Source organism: Oncorhynchus mykiss, chromosome 9 (assembly GCF_013265735.2).
Source record: "Oncorhynchus mykiss isolate Arlee chromosome 9, USDA_OmykA_1.1, whole genome shotgun sequence".
Lineage (NCBI taxonomy): Eukaryota > Metazoa > Chordata > Actinopteri > Salmoniformes > Salmonidae > Oncorhynchus > Oncorhynchus mykiss.
The window spans coordinates 50,863,229-50,888,849 of record NC_048573.1 but is presented as its reverse complement, the minus strand read 5'-3'; the positions used below and the strand labels follow the sequence as shown (position 1 = coordinate 50,888,849).

The following is a 25,621-nucleotide window of genomic DNA, read 5'->3' as shown; positions in this document are numbered from 1 at the left end:
GTGGAAACATGTTCTCTGGAGTTATGAGTCACACTTCACCATCTGGCAGTCCAACGGACTAATCTGGGTCTGGAAGATGCCAGGAGAACGCTACCTGCCCGAATGCTTAGTGCCAACTGTAAAGTTTGGTGGAGAAGGAATAATGGTCTAGGGTTGTGTTTTTTATGGTTCAGGTTAGGCAAATCTTAACTCTACAGCATGCAATGACGTTCTAGACAATTATGTTCTTCCAACTTTGTGGCAACAGTTTGGGGAAGGTGCTTTCCTGTTTCAGCATGACAATGCCCCCATGCACAAAGCGAGGTTCATACAGAAATGGTTTGTCAACATTGGTGTGGAAGATCTTGACTGGCCTGCACAGATCTCGGACCTCAACCCCAGGCCTAATCGCCCAACATCAGTGTCTGACCTCACTAATGATATTGTGGCTGAATGGAAGCAACTCCCGCAGCAATATTCCACCATCTAGTGGAAAGCCTTCCCAGAAGAGTGGAGCAGGTGTCCACCTACCTTTGGTAATGTAGTGTATGTTTTTTTTTTTTACCGTTGGTATTTCTAAACACCCAGTATACAGTATACCGCCCAAGCCTAGCCGATATTGTGTAACAGACAGCTCACAAAAAGGCCCATTATGTGTTGACGATACAAGTAGCCTATTGTGCCTAAGTTTTCAGACATGTAAAACCATGCAGGGAGTGCAATGTATGTACTTCTCTAACAACAGTATCCACCCCTCAAGCCAGTGCAGTACACAACTACAAAAGATGAGGCTTGATGAAAGCAGATGTCATCCACCGCTCCACTCTCTTCAATGGAGCTAAGACCCATTTGTATTATAATCATTAAAATAGGGTGGGTGTAAATGGGTGTCATCATGCACATGTTTAGTGAAGGGAGGCATTGGGTGGTAGTGCAGGGTGAGGAGGGGTATGGACAGAGAGGCATGCCTGTACTTCCTCTCCCCTCATTCTTTAATGCTCTGTGAATAGCCCTGTGGCCGTGGCTTTGTCCAAGTCATTGTCGTTCAGCTTAGAGAGCCTCTTTGCCAAGTGAGAGGCTTTGCCGACATATGTCACTTCAGTGAATCTCCCATAGCTCCTTTAGCCGCTTGAGTGGAGGGGCGGACGAGAGGCGTTCACTGGGCGAAAAATAAGCAACGTGAAGGGTGAGCTGGAATGCTCACTGTCTGTTCCTGTCCGGTGTGCCTGAACTTGCACAGCACAGATTTCTGACGCATTTAAATGGACTTTCAGTGCAGGTGATTTGCTCACAGCCTATAGGCATCCACAGTTGAAAGATTTCAGTGAGTACACTCGAATTTCCATGCCCTTTACTATATGTTGTTGCTTTTTTAGAAAGGAGCTGTTTTTTTTCAATGGATTGATGATTAATAGTATGTTTGGAATTTCAAGTCAGTAAGTAATGAGGTACAATGCAATGTGTGTTTTGAGTTGCTGTGGTAAAGGGATTAGCAGGGTGGTGGACCCACACTCATTCCTCGGCTGACTATTGGTCATGTAAACACAATCCCTGGCGATTGGAGGGTTCAATATCCTGACGTGGTCTGGTAATAGATCCCTCTGCTTCCAAACAAATGTTGGGAGCATGTTACCTGTTTATATTCCAAAGCCTTGCGTTACATACTGTACCCCGATGAAGCTCAATCATTTTCATAATCCAAAAGGTTATTTATGTATACAAAACAGAGGCTTTGTTTAGCTTGAATGAGTTACATCCTTGGTAAGGTCAGGCATGATGTTGATTATTTGTTGTCAGGATCAACAAAATCTGGAAAAGGGTCAAATTGTTAATTTAAGCAAGGTTGCCTGCATTTTATGGACTGTTTTACATATATATATATTTTCTACAATGAAAAAATGAATTAATCACAATATTTCAGTATGTACAGAGTCTTTTTTTGTCTTTTTTTGTTGTTGAAATATATGTGGTACATCGTGTGATGCTGTGACTGTTTTACCATACCGTAGTTGCTTTATCATGAATTAGGTTTATTTTTTTCGCAAAAAGGCAACCAACTATTCAATTCCAAATTAAATTCAATTCACAAATTGAAAACTTAACCTCACTGAGAATATTGGACAATTTCCAATGTGTTACTTGACTCTCAATTCCATTGTTGAATTAGACTAATCCTAGCCCTGGTGTACAGTAATTGCCAAATTAACCTGCATTTACCCATATTACTAACTAGGACCAACCGGCAACGTTACACTCCATTGTGGGAGGTTGGCGGGAGATACATCATTGGTTTGTGTTTGGACAAGGCAGACTCCCGCTCCTGTGACTGAGTGATTCGTTTGTAGAGTGAGCCCTTTGGCAGTGCCACTGTACCCACAGGCTGAAACCCACAATACCCACAGGCCTACTACTATATACAAACTTAAGTCTACCCACTCTAGCAATCATCCATAGCAGCATCTTATATTATGTGCCAATAAGGTTTTCTGTAAGCATGCCATTTGATGCTGCCATCCCAGTTTTACAATCAAATCAAAGTTAATTTGTCTAGTGCACCGAATACAACAGGTATTCGGTATTCACCTTACAGTGAAATGCTCACTTACAGGCACTAACCAACAGTGCAAAAAAGGTAATAGGTGAACAATAGGTAAGTAAAGAAATAAAAACAACAGTAAAAAAGACGGTGATAAAACAGTAGCGAGGCTATAACACAGTAGCGAGGCTATAACACAGTAGCGAGGCTATAACACAGTAGCGAGGCTATAACACAGTAGCGAGGCTATAACACAGTAGCGAGGCTATATACAGTAGCGAGGCTATATACAGTAGCGAGGCTATGACAGTAACAAGGCTATATACAGGCACCGGTTAGTCAGGCTGATTGAGGTAGTATGTACATGTAGATATGGTTAAAGTGACTAAGCATATATGATAAACAGAGAGTAGCAGTAGCGTAAAAGAGGGGTTGGCGGGTGGTGGGTGGCAGGACACAATTCAGATAGCCTGGTTAGCCAATGTGCAGGAGCACTGGTTGGTCGGTCCAATTGAGGTAGTATGTACATGAATGTAAAGTTAAAGTGACATTGCATATATGAAAAACAGAGAGTAGCAGCAGCGTAAAAAGAGGGTTTTGGGGGGGGGGGGAACACAATGCAAATAGTCCGGGTAGCCATTTGTTGACCTGTTCAGGAGTCTTATGGCTTGGGGGTAAAAACTGTTGTTTCCTGAGGGGAATAGGCTTTGTTGTGCCATCTTCACGACTGTCTTAGTGTGTTTGGACCATTCTAGTTTGTTGATGTGGACACCACGGAACTTAAAGGTCTCAACCTGCTCCACTACAGCCCCGTCAATGAGAATGGGAGTCATCTCCTTAGTCTTGGTTACGTTGAGGGAGAGGTTGTTATTCTGGCACTACCTGGCCAGGTCTCTGACTTCATCCCTATAGGCTGTCTCGTCGTTGTCGGTGATCAGGCCTACCACTGTTGTGTTGTCTGCAAACTTAATGATGGTGTGTGTGTTGGAGTCATGCCTGGCCATGCAGTTGTGGGTGAAAAGGGAGTACAGGAGGGGACTGAGCATGCACCCCTGAGGGGCTCCAGTGTTGATGATCAGCGTGGCAGATGTGTTGCTACCTACCTTCACCACCTGGGCACGGCCCGTCAGGAAGTCCAGGATCCAGTTGCAGAGGGAGGTGTTTATGTTGATTGCATCATCTGGAGATTGCATCATGGATATTGCATCATCTGTGGATCTGTTTGGGCGGTATGAAAATTGGAATGGGTCTAGGGTTTCTGCGATAGTGGTGTTGATGTGAGCCATTACCAGCCTTTCAAAGCACTTTATGGCTACAGATGTAGAGTGCTACGGGTCTGTTGTCATTTAGGCAGGTTGCCTTCAGGGACTAAGGTGGTCTGCTTGAAACATGTTGGTATTACAGACTCAATCAGGGACATGTTGAAAATGTCAGTGAAGACACTTGCCAGTTGATCAGCACATGCCCAGAGCACACGTCCTGCTAATCCGTCTGGCCCCGCAGCCTTGTGAATGTTGACCTGTTTAAAGGTCTTACTTGCGTCGGCTACGTAGAGCGTGATCACACAGTTGTCCGGAACAGCTGATGCTCTCATGCTTGCCTCGAAGTGAGCATAGAAGTGATTTAGCTCTTCTGGTAGGCTTGTGTCACTGGGAAGCTCGCTGCTGTGCTTCCCTTTGTGGTCTGTAATAGTTTGCAAGTCCTGCCACATAAGACTAGCGTTGGAGCCGGTGTAGTACGATTCAATCTTAGCCCTGTATTGACACTTTGCCTGTTTGAGGGTTCGTCAGAGGGCATAGCAGGATTTCTTATAAGCTTCCGGGTTAAAGTCCCGCACCTTGCAAGCGGCAGCTCTACCCTTTTAGCTCAGTGTGAATGTTGCCTGTAATCCATGGCTTCTGGTTGGGGTATGTACGTACGTACGTACGTACAGTCACTGTGGGGACAATGTCCTCCATGCACTTATTGATAAAACCAGTGACTGATGCACTTATCGATAAATCCAGTGACTGATGTGGTGTACTCCTCAATGTCATCGGAAGAATCCCGGAACATGTTCCAGTCTGTGATAGCAAAACAGTCCTGTAGTTTAGCATCTGCTTCACCTGACCACTTTTTTTTATAGCCCGAGTCACTGGTGTTTCCTGCTTTTTGTTTGTAAGCAGGAATCAGGAGGATAGAATTGTGGTCGGATTTACCAAATGGAGGGCGAGAGAGAGCTTTGTACACATCTCTGTGTGTAGAGTACAGGTGATCTAGAATTGTTTTCTCTCTGGTTGCACATTTAACATGTTGATAGAGATTAGGTAGAACAGATCTTAGTTTCCCTAAAATCTCCGGCCACTAGGAGCGCCGCCTCTGGGTGAGCGGTTTCCTGTTTGCTTATTTGCTTATACAGCTGACTGAGCGCGGTCTTAGTGTCAGCGTCCGTCTGTGGTGGTAAATAAACAGCGACAAAATGTATAGCTGAAAACTCTCTAGGCAAATAGTGTGGTCTGCATTTTAGCACAAGATACTCTACTTCAGGCGAGCAAAATCTAGAGACTTTCTTAGATATTGTGCACCAGCTGTTGTTTACAAATATGCACAGACCGCTGTTCTATCTTGCCGTGTAGCGTATATCCCTCTAGCTGAATATCCATGTCATCATTCAGCCACGATTCCGTGAAACATAAGATATTACAGTTTTTGATGTTCCGTTGGTAGGATATTCGTGATCGTACCTCATCTAATCTAATCAAGGGTAATCCCAAAACACTGGCATGTTTTACAACAATGATGTACCAATGAATTACACCCATTGAGAGAGGACGTGTGATATGGGACATTACTGTTATTCAGAAGAGAGTAAGGAAAGACATGGTGATTGCCTAGCCGGGTTGCTTCAGTATTTGCTTGGGCAATGGTGCTATATTTAGATTATTTTAGGCTGTCTGAGGGGTTGTCTATCAAACTGTACCCAGTGCATTTTATATATGATTTTACTAGTACATATAGGCAATTTAACCATTTTGCTTCCGTTTATTTACTGATTTGTATAGGCAAAGCAAATTGTCCCTTGGGCAATTCAAGATTTACTTTTCTCCACTAAAAGTCAGTATAGGGATGCTGTTCATGTTGCCGAAACGGTCTATGACTCTGTGATACAGTACACGCTTTTATTTTTTGTTTTCCTATGCTACCTGGCAAAAATGCTTGCTCACTAACCCAACTTCCTTTCATGAACAATGATGCGCCAGGCCAGCTAGTTAACATCAGCCTACTACATCTAGCTACGTATTGAACTTCCATTCTCTCAGGCCAGGGGCACAATGTAGGAATTTATAGTTGGATCAGAATTACTGTTTATAATCGTTTGCCAATAAGTAATACCACAAGTTCAAATCCCTATCTCCATCCATGGCTAATTTAGGAAACGGACGATTTTAGCTAGCTAGCCACCGGAGGACAACGGCACAACAAGATGTAACAATTAAAGGTTGACCGATTAATCGGAATGGCCGATTTAATTAGGGCCGATATCACGTTTTCATAACAATCGGTAATCTGCATTTTTGGACACCGATTATGGACGATTACATTGCACTACACGAGGAGACTGCGTGACAGGCTGACCACCTGTTATGCGAGTGCAGCAAGGAGCCAAGGTAAGGTGCTAGCTAGCATTAACTTATCTTATAAAAAACAATCAATATTAACATAATTACTAGTTAACTACACATGGTTGATGATATTACTAGTTGTCCTGCGTTGCATATAATCGATGCGGTGCCTGTTAATGTATCATTGAATCACAGCCTTCTTCGCCAAACGGGTGATTTAACAAGTGCATTCACGAAAAAAGCACTGTTGTTGCACCAATGTGTACCTAACCATAAACATCAATGCATTTCTTAAAATCAATACACAAGTATATATTTTTAAACCTGCATATTTAGTTAATATTGCCTGCTAACATGAATTTCTTTTAACTAGGGAAATTGTGTCACTTCTCTTGCGTTCTGTGCAAGCAGAGTCAGGGTATATGCAGCAGTTTGGGCTGCCTGGCTCGTTGCGAACTGTGTGAAGACCATTTCTTCCTAACAAAGACCGTAATTAATTTGCCAGAATTCTACATAATTATGACATAACATTGAAGGTTGTGCAGCAATATTTAGACTTATGGATGCCACCTGTTAGATACAATATGGAACGGTTCCGTATTTCACTGAAAGAAAAAATATATGGTTTTCGAAATGATAGTTTCCGGATTTGACCATTTTAATGACCTAAGGCTCATATTTCTGTGTGTTATTATAATTAAGTCTATGATTTGATAGAGCGGTCTGACTGAGCAGTGGTAGGCAGCAGCAGGCTCATAAGCATTCATTCAAACAGCACTTTCGTGCATTTTCCTGCAGCTCTGCACTGTGCTTCAAGCATTGCGCTGTTTATGACTTCAAGCCTATCAACTCCTGAGATTAGGCTGGCAATACTGAAGTTGTCACGTTCTGACCTCTATTTCCTTTGTTTTTGTATTTATTTAGTATGGTCAGGGCGTGAGTTGGGTGGGCAGTCTATGTTTGTTTTTCTATGTTTTGGGGCAGTTCTATGTTTTCGGCCTAGTATGGTTCTCAATCAGAGGCAGGTGTCATTAGTTGTCTCTGATTGAGAATCATACTTAGGTAGCCTGGGTTTCACTGTGTGTTTGTGGGTGATTGTTCCTGTCTTTGTGTAGTATTCACCAGATAGGCTGTATTAGGTTTTGAGTTCTCACGTTTCTTGTTTTTTCGTTAGTTTGTTCATGTATAGTGTCGAGAATAAAATACAATGAACAACCACCACGCTGCGCTTTGGTCCGCTTCTCCTCCTCCTACAGACGAACGCCGTTACAGAATCACCCACCACAACAGGACCAAGCGGTGTGGTAATGGGCAAAGGAAAAAGCAGCAGCAGGAGCAGCGCGAGGTGGTATGGACATGGGAGGACGAATTAGACGGAAGAGGACCCTGGGCTCAGCCAGGAGAATATCGCCGTCCCAAAGAAGAACTGGAGGCGGCGAAAGCGGAGAGGCGCTGGTATGAGGAGGCAGCGCGGCGTCGTGGATGGAAGCCCGGGAGTCAGCCCCAAAAATTTCTTGGGGGGGGGCTAACAGGGAGTATGGCTACGCCAGGTAGGAGACCTGAGCCAACTTCCTGTGGTTACCGGGGGGCTAGAGAGACCGGGCAGGCACCGTGTTATGCTGTGGAGCGCACGGTGTCCCCAGTGCGGGTGCACAGCCCGGTGCGGTACATTCCAGCTCCGCGTATCGGCCGGGCTAGAGTGGGCATCGAGCCAAGTGCCATGAAGCCGGCTCTACGCATCTGGTCTCCAGTGCGTCTCCTTGGGCCGGCTTACATGGCACCAGCCTTGCGCACGGTGTCCCCGGTTCGCCTGCATAGCCCAGTGCGGGCTATTCCACCTCGCCGCACTGGCAGGGCGACCGGGACCATTCAACCGGGTAAGGTTGGGCAGGCTCGGTGCTCAAGAGCTCCAGTGCGCCTGCACGGCCCGGTCTATCCGTCACCACCTCCACACCCCAGCCCTCCGGTGGCAGCTCCCCGTACCAGGCTGTCTCTCCGGCCCATCCGTCCAGAGCCTTCCTCCTCTCCAGCGCTGCCGGAGTCTCCCGCCTCTCCGGCGCTACCAGAGCCTTCCTCCTCTCCAGCGCTGCCGGAGTCTCCCGTCTGTCCGGCGCCTCTGCCGGAGTCTCCCGTCTGTCCGGCGCCTCTGCCGGAGCCTCCCGCCTGTCCGGTGCCGCTGCCGGAGCCTCCCGCCTGTCCGGTGCCTCTGCCGGAGCCTCCCGCCTGTCCGGCGCCTCTGCCGGAGCCTCCCGCCTGTCCGGCGCCTCTGCCGGAGCCTCCCGCCTGTCCGGCGCCTCTGCCGGAGCCTCCCGCCTGTCCGGCGCCTCTGCCGGAGCCTCCCGCCTGTCCGGCGCCTCTGCCGGAGCCTCCCGTCTGCCCGGCGCCATCGGAGCTTCCCGTCTGCCCAACGCCGCCAGCGCCGCCCGTCTGCCCAGCGCCGCCAGCGCCGCCCGTCTGCCCAGCGCCGCCAGCGCCGCCCGTCTGCCCAGCGCCGCCAGCGCCGCCCGTCTGCCCAGCGCCGCCAGCGCCGCCCGTCTGCCCAGCGCCGCCAGTGCCGCCCGTCTGCCAGGAGCCGCCAATGCCGCCCGTCAGCCAGGAGCCGCCAGTCAGCCAGGGGCCGCCAGTGCCGCCAGTCAGCCAGGGGCCGCCAGTGCCGCCAGTCAACCAGGGGCCGCCAGTGCCGCCAGTCAGCCCAGCGCCAGCGCCGCCAGTCAACCAGGGGCCGCCAGTGCCGCCAGTCAGCCAGGGGCCGCCAGTCAGCCAGGGGCCGCCAGTGCCGCCAGTCAGCCAGGGGCCGCTAGAGCCCCTCCGCCCGGAGCAGCTGTCCCTCTGTCCCGAGCAGCTGTCCCTCTGTCCCGAGCAGCTGTCCCTCTGTCCCGAGCAGCTGTCCCTCTGTCCCGAGCAGCTGTCCCTCTGTCCCGAGCAGCTGTCCCTCTGTCCCGAGAAGCTGCCCCTCTGTCCCAAGCAGCCCCTCTGTCCAGTGGGGTCATTGAGAGGGGTGGGCATGGTGAGTAAGCCACGGAGGCGGACAATAAGGCGGACTGAGACAATGGCGAAGTGGGGTCCGCGTCCCGCGCCAGAGCCGCCACCGCGGACAGACGCCCACCCAGACCCTCCCCTATAGGTCAAGGTTTTGCGGCCGGAGTCCGCACCTTTGGGGGGGGGGGGTACTGTCACGTTCTGACCTCTATTTCCTTTGTTTTTGTATTTATTTAGTATGGTCAGGGCGTGAGTTGGGTGGGCAGTCTATGTTTGTTTTTCTATGTTTTGGGGCAGTTCTATGTTTTCGGCCTAGTATGGTTCTCAATCAGAGGCAGGTGTCATTAGTTGTCTCTGATTGAGAATCATACTTAGGTAGCCTGGGTTTCACTGTGTGTTTGTGGGTGATTGTTCCTGTCTTTGTGTAGTATTCACCAGATAGGCTGTATTAGGTTTTGAGTTCTCACGTTTCTTGTTTTTTCGTTAGTTTGTTCATGTATAGTGTCGAGAATAAAATACAATGAACAACCACCACGCTGCGCTTTGGTCCGCTTCTCCTCCTCCTACAGACGAACGCCGTTACAAAAGTATCTATTAGAACATCCAATAGTCAAAGGTATATGAAATACAAATGGTATAGAGAGAAATAGTCCTATAATAACTACAACCTAAAACTTCTTACCTGGGAATATTGAAGACTTATGTTAAAAGGAACCACCAGCTTTCATATGTTCTCATGTTCTGAGCAAACTTAAACGTTAGCTTTCTTACATGGCACATATTTCACTTTTACTTTCTTCTCCAACACTGTTTTCGCATTATTTAAACCAAATTGAACATGTTTCATTATTTATTTGAAACTAAATTGATTTTATTGATGGATTATATTAAGTAAAAATAAGTCTTCATTCAGTATTGTTGTAATTGTCATTATTACAAATATATATATAAAAAATTGGGCGATTTAATCGGTATCAGCTTTTTTTGGTCCTCCAATAATCGGTATCGTAATCGGCGTTGAAAAATCATAATCGGTCGACCTCTACTAACAATTTAAGTTTTTCTGTAAATTACGTTCTACTTTTGATGTGATTGGTGTGAAGACAAGTCCAAACTCGCTTCCCTTTAAAGTTTTATTTTGGTGCGCCAGGACAATTCACAGTTGAGCTCACTCAGTTTAGCTCAATGCTGATTGGCTATTATTATTATTATTTTATTTTTTATTATCAAGGGAGGCTAAATGCTGGCTGGCTTCCGTTGCATTCAATGGGGCAACAATGTCATTCTCAATTTTACCAGACAGCACCAGATAGATGGGATACACATACTGATGCTTTCTCCAGTGAGATACATTCAACCTCTTGCAAATTGAAGGAAAATGACTTCCCTTGCCTCCATGAGTACACACCACTGGGTTACTGACAGTTTTATATTTCCCTGTGTCTCTGCACATCTAGGTCCTATCCCTCTAAGTGTTGACAGCTATCTGCTGATCTAGTGGGTCAAAGCTGTGGTGCTGTCAGTAGTGTCGCCTGCTCTCCTGGACAGTCTCTGCTCAACGGCGGTGGAGTGATGAGGTCGCTGTGGAGCTTGGGCCTTGCTTTCCTCTTGGCCTTGACCTCCAGGGCCGGAGGACTCGATATCCCCCTGGAAGGTAAAGTGCAGTATTGGCAACCTACACTGAGTGTACAAAACATTAAGTACACCCCACCCTTTTGCTCTCAGAACAGCCTCAATTAGTCAGGGCATGGACTCTACAAGGTGTCAAGTTTTCCACAGGGATGCAGCTGTGTCAAGTTGACTGGATGTCCTTTGGGTGGTGGACCATTCTTGATACACAAGGGAAACTGTTGACTGTGAAAACCCAGCAGCGTTGCAGTTCTTGACACAAACCGGTGCACTTGGCACCTACTACCATACCCCAAAGGCACTTCAATATTTTGTCTTGCCCATTTTCCCTATGAATGGCACACATACACAATCCATGTCTAAATTGACTAAAGGCTTAAAAAACCTTCTTGAACCTGTCTCCTTCCCTTCATCTACACTGAATGAAGTGGATTTAACAAGTGAAATCATTAAGGGATCATAGCTTTTACCTGGATTCACCTGGTCAGTCTATGTCATGGAAAGAACATGTTCATAATCTTTTGTACAGTCAGTATATTTCATAGTCTATAGGGGAATGTTTTAGACACACCCTATGCCCATGATGGGCAGTAAAGAGAGAGTATATGGTCCAGCTGTCAGAGACATGGACTGGCTAACTAAATTCATGCCTATGACGGGTCATTTACTTCAGGCATGTGTAACATGCAGTGCAAGATTGGTATGTCTTGTTGGTTTAATCGCTGTCTGCACTGCAGTTCATTATTAGCTCAGACATGTGGGCAAATAGAGCTAGTTTCTCAATATTAATCTTCCAACAAGCATAAGTTATACATTTCCTGCTGTACATTGCACAAAACATGACCAAATCCCCATAATGGTAGTCAAGTTGTTAAAGTGTTTGTTTGATTTCTATCTTTTCATCCCGCAGTGGAGCAGCTACCGACCATAACAGTGCAGACTGCTGGCCCTGTCATTGCCTTACCCTTTGAAGGCAGTTTTTCCATGAGATGTGAAGCCAAAGGCAACCCACAACCAGTGTGAGTGAGATGACTGCGATTCATCCTAGGATCTCCCTGTTTTTTGCCCTTATGCTTATGGATTGTTCACACTATCATCATTAACCCAATGCTTATTGTTGCAGCTCAAGCTAAATATCATAACTGTAACCAAGCATTACAAAATGCTTCATTGCCCCAACAGATACAGATGGACAAAAGATGGCAAGGCCATAGATCCCCTCTTCGACTTGGGGGTCAAAAAAGAGAGAAACAATGGGAGTTTTGTGATTCATAGCGGGCGCCTTGCGCAGTTCCAGGGGATGTATCAGTGCTACGCTTCAAACAATCTGGGAACAGCAGTATCAGAGGAAATTGAACTCATTGTACCAAGTGAGTGCCACTCTCATGTTGTAAGAACCTGGCATAGTGAACAGTTTTGCATCTTACAGCAAGACTGTGAGTGTTACATTTAGAATCCTATCTAAAGGTGTTGACATGAGTAAAACATGCCTAACCATTGCACAGGTACCCCAAAGTTCCCCAAAGAGAAGATTGCCCCAATAGTTGTTAAAGAGGGACAGCCTGTGATTCTGGAATGCAATCCACCACAGGGGATCCCTCCACGAAAGATCTACTGGATGACTATTGGTGAGAAAATAGACCACTAGTTCAATCTTTACAGCACCATCCAACTGAAACAGTTTAGAAGGGAATATGTCACTTTATACACATTTCAATTGAAATAGAGTACAGTAACACTTTACATTAGGTTGCTCCTATACCTCTGTTGTAATATTGTTATTACTCAAGTCACAACATAGTATTGACATGTTCTCATGTAGTAATTCAGTAGTTGTTTTAAACTGACATAGTAATGGGAATGAGCTTTTTTGTTATTACACAAGAAGAATTAGGGCCGCTCAACATAGTTCCTTTTAAATTTGGACATTTTGTCACCTTTTTCTCACCATAGCCAAAAGAGGGTCTAATGACATCACAGCACTGTATGAAGGAGTGTCTCAATGGGGATAAGGCCATATGCTTAGGCTCTCAGCCGTTCTAGTTCCATCTAGCCAAATCACACACTTTTCAAGAAATGCTTGTTTTTTAGAGCAGCTTCTCATAAAGTGGTCCAAATAAAAATAAGAAATTAAATAAGAATTCTAAACTAGAAATTAGAAAATGAAATTTCCGTAAGAAAATCTAAGTTGAGTCAGTCTGTACCAGAGCTAGTTAAAGCGGACCAGAGCTAGACCAATGACCCGAGCTACGCCCTGGACCAGAGCATTGACCAGAGCTAGTTAGTGCGGAGACCAGAGCTAGCTAGGTGCTAGTTACGCCCTGGATCAGAGCTGGACCAGAGCTAGCTAGTCAGACCACTCTATCAAGACGGAATAAACTGCGTTCAATAGTGGATAAAAACAAAGTGGAGCGAGCTTTCAGGTCGCGGGCCCCAACCACAATAGTACACTAGACTCGACCCTCATTCTTAACAGCCCTACTTCTTCATTTCTCAAAGGAAAAACATCATCCAATTTATAAAGACTATTGACATCCAGTGGAACCAATACGAACTGCAAGCAAGATCCACATAGAAAACCCATTGAAAACAGAGTGACCTCAAAAAAACAAAATCCTGGATGGTTTGTTCTCGGGGTTTCGCCTGCCAAAATAAGTTCTGTTATACTCACAGACATCATTCAAACAGTTTTAGAAACGTCAGGGTGTTTTCTATTAAAATCTACTAATAATATGCATATCCTAGGGTCTGGGCCTGAGTAGCAGGCAGTTTACTTTGGGCACACTTTTCTTCTGGACATGAAAATACCGCCCCCTAGCCTAGAGAGGTTATTGGCTGCCATATTTAAAGCCACAGTATGGTCAGTCATGTCATGTGACCCTAGTTCTTCCTTTACACTTCCAATAAGAAACACACATTTTCGCCTTGTTCAATATTAAACACAAATTGTCGCTTTCTGTTGCAAAACATTTTCCATTGTGTGTCCTCATGAAAACGATATATTGTTTCCTCCAGGTCTCCAACATATTGAACAGGATGAGAGGGTGTCCATGGGCCATGACGGCAACCTCTACATCTCCAACGCCCTGGAGAAGGATAGCCGGAGAGACTACTGCTGCTTCGCCGCATTCTCCGTCATACGGACCATCGTTCGGAAGACAGCCATGTCAGTGGTCGTCAAGAGCTGTAGGTTGACAGTGTAATGCCCTACATCAATGTTTCTCAACCTGTTTTATACCAGGGACAGGCAAGCTATAGTCCTTCCTCTAAACATTAGACCAAGAGGACATCCTCATATTCTAAGTGCAACATTAAGGCTCCGATACACTTACATTACAAGTAGCACTTGAAAAAACGGATGAAATAGGTGTCTGTAAGAAAGGTCAGCAACATACCACTCCCAGGTTGAGAACCCTGCACTACATGTCGAGTATGCATTGAAAGGGCATGTTCAGGACACTAGATGCAGTGATGGTGTAAGGAGAAGGAGGAGTGCTGTCCCCACACATGTCAAAGACAATTGTCAGATTCAAAAGTCTATCAACATTATATATGGTTTTATTTTACAAAAGTGCAAAGTGTGCAGGTGAAAAAAGGTGCAGGCATGTACTTCAGATCAAAGGAATAGACATGGCTCCATTGGCTCAAGGTGGGTCTTCATATTTAATTTACATTTCAGTAAAACCTGCTTGTGAGCTAGATGACTGACAGCAGTGGGGCGTTGCTTTAACATTATATTTGACTTTAACATGAATGATAATATCCCATTACAGTTCATAGTATTTGACTGACTAAAGGCCCAAACTTATTTGTAGGAAAAGTCAATACATGTTTAATATTCACACGTTGAATGAGATTCATCTATGCAATTTTATCAGTACCAGTCAAAAGTTTGAGCCACCTACTCATTCTAGGTGTTTCTACATTGTTGAATAATAGTGAAGAAATCAAAACTATGAAATAACACATATGGAATCATGTACTAACCCAAAAAATGTTAAACAAATAAAAATACATTTTATATTTGAGATTCTTCAAAATAGCTACCCTTTGCCTTGATGACAGCTTTGCACACTCTTGGCATTCTCTCAATCAGCTTCATGAGGTAGTCACCTGGAATGCAATACAATTAACAGGTGTGCCTTGTTAAAAGTTAATTTGTGGAATGTCTTTCCTTCTTAATGTGTTTGAGCCAATCAGTTGTGTTGTGACAAGGTAGGGGTGGTATACAGAAGTAGCCCTATTTGGTAAAAGACCAAGTCCATATTATGGCAAGAATAGCTCAAATAGGCGAAGAGAAATGACGGTCCATCATTACTTTAAGACATGAAGGTCAGTTAATCCAGAAAATGTCAATAACTTTGAATGTTTCTTCAAGTGCAGTCGCAAAAACCATCAAGTGCTATGATGAAACCAGCTCTCATGAGGACCGCCATAGGAAAGGAAGACCCAGTTACTTCTGCTGCAGAGAATAAGTTCATTAGAGTTATCTGCCACCCAAATAAATGCTTCATAGAGTTCAAGTAACAGACACATCACAACATCAACTGTTCAGAGGAGACTGTGTGAATCAGTCCTTCATGGTCGAATTGCTACAAAGAAAACACTACCAAAGGCCACCAATAAGAAGAAGAGACTTGCTTCTTCCAAAAAACACGAACAATGTACATAAGCCCGGTGGAAATCTGGAGTCCAAATTTGAGATTTTTGGTTGCAACCACTGTCTTTGTGAGATGCAGAGAAGGTGAATGGATGATCTCCGCATATGTGGTTCCCACCTTGAAGCATGGAAGAGGAGGTGTGATGGTGTGGGGGTGCTTTGCTGGTGATACTATCTGAGATTTATTTAGAATTCAAGGCACACTTAACCAGCATGGCTACCACAGCATTCTGCAGTGATACTTCATCCCATCTGGTTTGGGCTTAGTGGGACTATGACTCAAAACACACCTCCAAGCTATGTAAGGGCTATTTGACCAAGGAGAGTGATGGAGTGCTGCATCAGATGATCTGACCTACGCAATCCCCTGACCTCAACCCAATTGATATGGTTTAGAATGAGTTGGACTGCAGAGTCAATCAATCAATCAAATGTATTTATAAAGCCCTTTTTATATCTGCCGATGTCACAAAGTACTGTCAGAAACCCAGCCTAAAACCCCAAACAGCAAGCAATGCAGATGCAGAAGCATAGTGGCTAGGAAACCCCCCCCTAGAAAGGTAGGAACCTAGGAAGAAACCTAGAGAGGAACCAGGCCCTGAGGGGTGGCCAATCCTCTTCTGGCTGTGCCGGGTGGAGATTATAACAGTACATGGCCAAGATGTTCAAATGTTCATAGATGACCAGTAGGGTCAAATAATAATAATTGCAGTGGTTGTAGAGGGTGCAACAGGTCAGCTCCTCAGGAGTAAATGTCAGTTGGCTTTTCATGGCCGAGTGAAGGAAAAGCAGCAAACAAGTGCTCAGCATACGTGGGAACTCCATCAAGACTGTTTGAAAAGCATTCCTCATGAAGCTGGTTGAGAGAATGCCGAGTGTGCAATGGTGTCATCAAGGAAAAGGGTGGCTACATTGAATAATAACATATATTTTGATTTGTTTAAATGTTTTTTGGTTACTACATTATTCCATATGTGTTATTTCATAGATTTGATGTCTTCACTATTATTCTACAATGTAGAACATAGTACAATGTTAGGAAAAATCCTTGAATGAGTAGGTGTGTCCAAGCTTTTGACTGGTACTGTGTGCTAGGAGAGTGTACCAAAACACTCAAGTGTGGACAAACACCTACGGCAGTTGCTCCTATGGTTTCAGAAATATACCTACTATACATCTTATGCCTGTCCTTTTCTGCCCATGGAAGCCTATGCCATTCCAGAGAGAAGACCGAGCCTTCTGGTACCCTCTGGTGTTCAGTCAGAGGTACGGCTGCTGAAAGGAGAGGAGCTGGTGCTAGAGTGTATAGCAGAGGGATTGTAAGTGGAGTCTAATCATTTCTCAATTTAGTATGAAGAATATTTCTTCATAACTTCAGTGACTGGATCTGCAATAGAACATGTTGTATTACATTTGATAGAATAATGTGTGTATCATTTTTCACTAATCATATCTTGTTTTCTCTCATCTTGTTACTCAGTCCAACTCCTGTGATTGAATGGACAAAAAGGACAGAGAAGCTACCGAAACGGGCAAATCTAAAAAACTATGGGAAACGTTTAACCATTAATAACATTGAAGAGGAGGATGATGGGAAGTACACGTGTGAGGCGAGGAACTCTGTCGGAGACACAGTCCACTACTTCAACGTCATGGTGGAGGGTAAGTAGACTGAGGCAGGTTATACTTTCAGTGTGTCCCCCACAAAAAAGTTTGTTGTCCCCTTTACAATGTCCAAGTGAAGCCTTTGCCCTTCTATATACAGTGTATGTTTAACAGTTTTGAATACATTTTAAAAACCTCCCTTGTGCTGTTGTGTTCACTTACAGCAGCTACATTGTCAAAGGAAAACATTCATTTCTTATTAGAGCCTAAAGCATTCTAGAAGGGGTCATTTATCATCTTTACAATGATGGACAAATCTCCAGGTGACCGTCTTTGCTAGATAGAAAGGATTATGGATGCCATTACATAGGTTGTGCTGCCCTGCTCAGACGTTAGATGAATCAACCAATGGTTGCATGCCACGTCATGGACTGTGCCGCCAGGTACCAGAATGCTATAACGTATGGTTTAGTTAGCTGATACATAAAAAAATACCTTTCCAGGCGTTGTAAGATCGATCTGGCATGAGTCAGCAACGTCTGAGCAGGGGAACACAATCCTAGACTGACTAAGACTCTCTTTACAGTGCATTCGGAACGTATTTAGACACCTTAACTTTTTCCACATTTTGTTTCATTACAGCCTTATTCTAAAATGGATTAAATTGTTTTTCCCCCTCATCAATATACACACAATACCTCATAACGACAAAGAAAAAACTGGATTTTTTATTTTTTTTCAAATGTATAATAAAAAAAATAATAATAATATCACATTTATGTAAGTATTCTGACCCTTTACTCAGTACTTTGTTGAAACACCTTTGGCAGCGATTACAGCCTCGAGTCTTCTCGGGTATGATGCTTCAAGCTTGACACATCTGTATTTAGGGAATTTCTCACATTCTTTCCTGCAGATCCTCTCAATCTCTGTCAGGTTGGATGGGGAGTGTCGCTATACAGCTATTTTCAGGTCTCTGCAGAGAGGATTGATGGGGTTCAAGTCCGGGCTCTGGCTGGGCCACTCAAGGACATAAATTCAAATCAAATGTTGTTTTTCACATGCTCCGAATGCTTACTTACAAGCCCTTAAACAAAAATGCAGTTTTAAGAAAATACAACATAAAAAGTAAGAGATAAGAATAACAAATCATTAAAGTGCAGCTGTCAAGGCTGTTGAAAGGAGAGGACCAAGGTGCAGCGTGGTGAGCGTACATTTTCATTTATTAATCAAAATGACGCCAAACAAAACAAATAACACTACAAAAACAAACCGTGAAGCTCAAAGGCTATGTGCCCTAAACAAAGTCAACTTCCCACAAAGAAAGGAGGGAAAATGGGCTACTTAAGTATGGTTCCCAATCAGAGACAACGGTAGACAGCTGTCCCTGATTGAGAACCATACCGGCCAAAACATAGAAATACAAAAATCATAGATAACAAAACATAGAATGCCCACCCCAAATCACACCCTGACCTAACCAAATAGAGACATAAAAAGGCTCTATAAGGTCAGGGCGTGACAGTACCCCCACCCCACCCCCCAAAGGTGCGGACTCCGGCCGCAAAACCTGAACCTATAGGGGAGGGTCTGGGTGGGCATCTATCCGCGATGGCGGCTCAGGTGCGGGAAGCAGACCCCGCTCCACCTCTGGCTCACCCCGCTTTGGTGATGCCTCTGGTGTGGGGAACCTCACCGCCGCCCCCGGACTGGGCACCCTCGTTGCTGCGGGCCCCGGGCTGGGCACCCTCGTTGCTGCGGGCCCCCGGACTGGGCACCCTCGTTGCTGCGGGCCCCGGACTGGGCACCCTCGTTGCTGCGGGCCCCGGACTGAGCACCCTCGTTGCTGCGGGCACCGGTCTGGGCACCCTCGTCGCTGCGAGCCCTGGACTGGGCACCCTCATCGCTGTGGGCCCCGGACCGGAGGCCGTCGCTGCAGGCTCCGGACCGGAGGCCGTCGCTGCGGGCTCCGGACCGGAGTCCGTCGCTGGGGGCTCCGTGCCATGGATCATCACTGGAGGCTTCTTGCCATGGATCATCACTGGAGGGAGGAGACGTAGGAGGATTAGTTCTGGGCGCAGGCACAGGACTCAACAGGCTGGAGAGACATACAGGAGGCCCTGTCCTAGGCAGAGGACTGTGCAGACGCACTGGAGACACATTGCGCAGAGCCGGCGCAGCAGTAAATAACAATATTGGGGCTATATACAGGGTGTACCGGTACAGAGTCAATGTCAATATGCGGGTGCACCATTGACGAGGTAATTGAGGTAATATGTACAGTTGAAGTCGAAAGTTTACATACACTTAGGTTAGAGTCATTAAAACTCGTTTTTCAACCACTCCACAAATTTCTTGTTAACGAACTATAGTTTTGGTGAGTCGGTTAGAACATCTACTTTGTGCATGACACAAGTCATTTTTCCAGACGTTTCAGAAGTTTACATACACTAAGTTAACTGTGCCTTTAAACATTTTGGAATATTACAGAAAATTCTGTGATGGCTTTAGAAGCTTATGATAGACTAATTGACATAATTCGAGTCAATTGGAGGTGTACCTGCGGATGTATTTCAAGGCCTACCTTCAAACTCAGTGCCTCTTTGCTTGACATCATGGTTAAATCAAAGCAATCAGTCAAGTCCTCAGAAAAAAATTGTAGACCTCCACAAGTCTGGTTCATCCTTGGGAGCAATTTCCAAACGCCTGAAGGTACCACATTCATCTGTATAAACAATACTATGCAAGTATGAACACCATGGGACCACGCAGTCGTCATACCGCTCAGAACAACGGCAAAGGACCTTGTGAAGATGCTGTAGGAAACAGGTACATAGTATCTATATAAACAGTAAATCGAGTGCTACATCGACGTAACCTGAAAGGCTGTTCAGCAAGGAAGAAGCCACTTCTACACCTGCACATGGGGACAAAGATCGTACTTTTTGGAGAAATGTCCTCTGGTCTGATGAAACAAAAATACACTGCTCAAAAAAATAAAGGGAACACTAAAATAACACATCCTAGATCTGAATGAATGAAATATTCTTATTAAATACTTTTTTCTTTACATAGTTGAATGTGTTGACAACAAAATCACACAAAAATTATCAATGGAAATCAAATTTATCAACCCATGGAGTTCTGGATTTGGAGTCACTCTCAAAACTAAAGTGGAAAACCACACTACAGTCTGATCCAACTTTGATGTAATGTCCTTAAAACAAGTCCAAATCAGGCTCAGTAGTGTGTGTGGCCTCCACGTGCCTGTATGACCTCCCTACAACGCCTGGGCATGCTCCTGATGAGGTGGCGGATGGTCTCCTGAGGGACTCCTGAGGGATCTCCTCCCAGACCTGGACTAAAGCATCCGCCAACTCCTGGACAGTCTGTGGTGCAACGTGGCGTTGATGGATGGAGGGAGACATGATGTCTCAGATGTGCTCAATTGGATTCAGGTCTGGGGAACGGGCGGGCCAGTCCATAGCATCAATGCCTTCCTCTTGCAGGAACTGCTGACATACTCCAGCCACATGAGGTCTAGCATTGTCTTGCATTAGGAGGAACCCAGGGCCAACCGCACCAGCATATGGTCTCACAAGGGGTCTGAGGATCTCATCTCGGTACCTAATGGCAGTCAGGCTACCTCTGGCGAGCACATGGAGGGCTGTGCGGCTCCCCAAAGAAATGCCACCCCACACCATGACTGACCCACCGCCAAACCGGTCATGCTGGAGGATGTTGCAGGCAGCAGAACGTTCTCCACGGCGTCTCCAGACTCTGTCACGTGCTCAGTGTGAACCTGCTTTCATCTGTGAAGAGCACAGGGCGCCAGTGGCGAATTTTCCAATCTTGGTGTTCTCTGGCAAATGAAAAACGTCCTGCACGGTGTTGGGCTGTAAGCACAACCACCACCTGTGGACATCGGGCCCTCATACCACCCTCATGGAGTCTGTTTCTGACCGTTTGAGCAGACACATGCACATTTGTGGCCTGCTGGAGGTCATTTTGCAGGGCTCTGGCAGTGCTCTTCCTGCTACTCCTTGCACAAAGGCGGAGGTAGCGGTCCTGCTGCTGGGTTGTTGCCCTCCTACGGCCTCCTCCACGTCTCCTGATGTACTGGCCTGTCTCCTGGTAGCGCATCCATGCTCTGGACACTATGCTGATGGACACAGCAAACCTTCTTGCCACAGCTCGCATTGATGTGCCATCCTGGATGAGCTGCACTACCTGAGCCACTTGTGTGGGTTGTAGACTCCGTCTCATGCTACCACTAGAGTGAAAGCACCGCCAGCATTCAAAGTGACCACAACATCAGCCAGGAAGCATAGGAACTGAGAAGTGGTCTGTGGTCACCACCTGCAGAACCACTCCTTTATTGGGGGTATCTTGGTACCCCCAATAAAGGAGTTACATTGTGTTGTTTAAGTGTTCCCTTTATTTTTTTGAGCAGTGTACAACTGTTTGGCCATAATGACCATTGTTATGTTTGGAGGTAAAAAGGGTAGGTTTGCAAGCCGAAGGACACCATCCTAACCGTGAAGCTGTGAGGCCAAAATTCACCAAACTTATTGTGGGAAGGTTGTGGAAGGCTACCCGAATTGTTTGACCCAAGTTAAACAATTTAAAGGCAATGCTACCAAATACTAATTGAGTGTATGTAAACATCTGACCCACTGGGAATGTGATGAAAGAAACTAAATCTGAAATAAATAATTCTCTACTATTATTCTGACATTTCACATTCTTTAAATAAAGTGGTGATCCTAACTGACCTAAGACAGGGAATTTGTACTAGGATTAAATGTCAAGAATTGTGAAAAACTGAGTTTAAATGTGTTTGGCTAAGCTGTATGTAAACGTTCGACTTCAACTGTACATGTAGGTAGAGTTATTAAAGTGACTATGCATAGATAATAAGAGAGTCGCAGCAGCGTTCCAGAGGGTGGGATGGCAATGCAAATGATCTGTGAAGCCATTTGATTAGTTGTTCAGGGGTCTTATGGCTTGGAGGTAGAAGTTATTTAGGAGCCTCTTGGACCTACACTTGGCGCTCCGGTACCGCTTTCCGTGCAGTAGCAGAGGAAGCAGTCTATGATTAGAGTGGCTGGAGTCTTTGACAATTTTTAGGGCCTTCCTCTGACACCGCCTGGTATAGAGGTCCTGGATGTCAGGAAGCTTGGCTCCTGTGATGTACTGGGCCGTATGCACTATCCTCTGTAGTAGAGTTAGCAAGATGTTGCCTCGTTTTGCGTTCTTTGGAAACTATGCAGTATTTCGTTTTTTTTATTGTATTATTTCTTACATTGTTACCACAGTAAATCTTAAGTATTATTACATACTGCCGGGAAGAAGTATTGTATAAATCAAATCCAAGTTTATTTGTCACGTGCGCCAAATACAACAGGTGTAAAGCTTACAGTGCTTACTTACAGACTCTAACCAATGGTGCGAAAAAAGAAAGGTGTGTGTGTGTGTGTGTGTGTGTGTGTGTGTGTGTGTGTGTGTGTGTGTGTAAGTAAAGAAATAAAACAACAGAAAAAAGAGTAGCAAGGCAATATACAGACACCTGTTAGTCAGGCTTATTGAGGTAGTATGTACATGTTGGTATCGTTAAAGTGACTATACATATATGATGAACAGAGAGTAGCAGAAGCGTAATAAGAGGGGTTTGCGGGTGGTGGGACACAATGCAGATAGCACGGTTAGCCAATGTGCGGGAGCACTGGTTGGTCGGGCCAATTTAGGTAGTATGTACATGAATGTATATTTAAAGTGACTATGCAAATAAGATAAACAGAGAGTAGCCTAAAAGAGGGAGGCCGAGCAACTGCCGTACCAGGCAGTGATGCAACCAGTCAAGATGCTCTCGATGTTGCAGCTGTAGAACCTTTAGAGGATCTCAGGACCCATGCCAAATCTTTTTAGTTTTCTGAGGGGGTTTAGGCTTTCTCGTGCCCTCTTCATGACTGTCTTGGTGTGTTTGGACCAACCTAGTTTGTTGTTGATGTGGACACTAAGGAATTTGAAGCTCAGAACCAGAAACATCTTTCTGGTAAGAAGAAGGGTGTGGGCGTATGCCTTATGATTAACGACTCGTCATGTAATCATAACAATATACAGCAACATACAAGTCATTTTGTTCACCTGACCTAGAATTCCTTACAATCAAATGTCTACCACAATATCTACCAAGAGAATTCTCTTAGATTATAATCACAGCCGGTATAGCCCCCCAAGCAGATACCTCGACGGCCCTGAAATACCTTCACTGGACTCTATGTAAACTGGAAACCATATACTCTGAGGCTGCATTTATTGTAGCTGGAGATTTTAACAAAGCTAATCTGAAAACAAGGCTCCCTACATTTTGTCAGCATATCGAATGTGTGACTCGAGCTGGCAGCATTCTGGATCATTGCTACTCTAACTTCCGCGACGCATGCAAAGCCCTCCCCCACCCACCTTTCGGGAATCTGACCACCACTCCATTTTGTTGCTCCCATCCTATAGACAGAAACTGAAACAGGAAACGCCCGTGCTCAGGTCTGTTCAACGCTGGTCTGACCAATCGGATTCCACGCTTCAAGATTGCTTCGATCACGTGGACTGGGATATGTTTCGGATTGCCTCAGACAGCAAACTTGATGTATACACCGACTCGGTGAGCGAGTTTATTAGCAAGTGCATCGGTGATGTTATACCCACTGTGACTATTAAAACCTTCCCTAGCCAGAAACTGTGGATTGATGGCAACATTCATGCAAAACTGAAAATGCGAACCACTGCTTTTAATCATGGTAAGGCGACCGGAAACATGACCGAATACAAACAGTGTTGCTATTCCCTCTGCAAGGCAATCAAACAAGCTAAGCGTCAGTATAGAGACAAAGTAGATTCGCAATTCACCTGCTCAAACACAAGATGTATGTGGCAGGGTCTACAGTCAATCACGGATTACAAAAAGAAAACTAGCCCCATCGCAGACACTGACGTCTTGCTGCCAGACAAATTAAACAACTTCTTTGCCCGCTTTGAGGACAATACAGTGCCACTGACACCAAAACCTGTAGGCTCTCCATCACCGTAGCCAATGTGAGTAAAACATTTAAACGTGTTAACCCTCGCAAGGTTGCTGGCCCAGACGGCATCACTCAGAGCATGCGCAGACCAGCTGGCTGGTGTGTTTACAGACATATTCAATCAATCCCTATCCCAGTCTGCTGTGCCCACATGCTTCAAGTGGGCCACCATTGTTTCTGTCCCCAAGAAAGCTAAGGTAACTAAGCTAAACGACAATCGCCCCGTAGCACTCACTTCTGTCATCATGAAGTGCTTTGAGAGACTAGTCAAGGATCACATCACCTCCACTCTACCTGATATCCTAGACCCACTCCAATTTGCCAACCACCCCAATAGGTCCACAGACGACGCAATCGCAATCACACTGCCCTATCTCATCTGGACAAGAGGATTACCTATGTAAGAATGCTTTTCATTGACTACAGCTCAGCATTTAACACCATAGAACCCTCCAAACTTGTCACTAAGCTCGAGACCCTGGGACTCGACCCCGCCTTGTGCAACTGGGCCCTGGACTTTGTGACGGGCCGCCCCCCAAGTGGTGATGGTAGGAAACAACTCCGCTGATCCTCAACACTGGGGCCCCATAAGGGTGCGTTCTCAGCCCTCTCCTGTACTCTCTGTTCACCCATGACTGCGTGGCCATGCACGCCTCCAACTCAATCATCAAATTTGCAGACGACACTACAGTGGTAGGCTTGGTTACCAACAACTACGAGACAGACTACAGGGAGGAGATGAGGGCTCTCGGAGTGTGGTGTCAGGAAAATATCACCACACTCAACGTCAACAAAACAAAGGAGATAATCGTGGACTTCAGAAAACAGCAGAGGGAGCACCCCCCATCCACATCGACGGGACAGTAGTGGAGAAGGTGGAAAGTTTTAAATTCCTCGGCGTACACATCACAGACAAACTGAAATGGTTCACCCACATAGACAGCATGGTGAAGAAGGCGCAATTCGACTCTTTAACCTCAGTAGGTTGAAGAAATGTGGCTTGTCACCTAAAACGCTCACAAACTTTTACAGATGCACAATCGAGATCATCCTGTCGGGCTGTATCACCGCCTGATACGGCAACTGCACCACCCACAACCACAAGGCTCTCCAGAGGGTAATGAGGTCTGCACAACATATCACCAGGGGAAAACTACCTGCCCTCCAGGACACCTACATCGCCCGATGTCACAGGAAGGCCAAGAAGATCAGCAAGGAAAAACACCCACCCGAGCCACTGCCTGTTCACCCCGCTATCATCCAGAAGGCGAGGTCAGTCCAGGTTTATCAAAGCTGGGACCGAGAGACTGAAAAACAGCTTCTATCTCAAGGCCATCAGACCTTTTAAACAGCCATCAGTAACATTGAGTGGCTGCTGCTGACTCAAATCTCTAGCCACTTTAATTTTTTTTTTTTTTAATTTGACCTTTATTTAACTAGGCAAGTCAGGTGAGAACAAATTCTTATTTTCAATGACGGCCTAGGAACAGTGGGTTAACTGCCTGTTCAGGGGCAGAATGACAGATTTGTACCTTGTCAGCTCGGGGGT

The 25,621-nt window shown here is 45.5% G+C and overlaps 1 protein-coding gene across 3 annotated transcripts in view; it reads left to right on the top strand.

Moving 5' to 3' along the window:
* LOC110532314 (neural cell adhesion molecule L1-like protein) overlaps positions 1–25,621 on the top strand; it is a 142,014-nt gene that overhangs the window by 53,560 nt on the left and 62,833 nt on the right. For 2 of the 3 annotated variants that reach the window (XM_036988249.1, XM_021616094.2), the window contains exons 2-8: positions 10,554–10,750; positions 11,636–11,744; positions 11,908–12,095; positions 12,231–12,353; positions 13,741–13,911; positions 16,593–16,704; positions 16,866–17,047. In XM_036988249.1, the coding sequence (XP_036844144.1) occupies positions 10,669–10,750; positions 11,636–11,744; positions 11,908–12,095; positions 12,231–12,353; positions 13,741–13,911; positions 16,593–16,704; positions 16,866–17,047 (967 nt within the window). In that variant the 5' untranslated portion in view covers positions 10,554–10,668. Of the gene's footprint in view, positions 1–524; positions 1,304–10,553; positions 10,751–11,635; positions 11,745–11,907; positions 12,096–12,230; positions 12,354–13,740; positions 13,912–16,592; positions 16,705–16,865; positions 17,048–25,621 lie in introns of those variants that run through there. The other variant, XM_036988248.1, reaches the window with a different exon arrangement.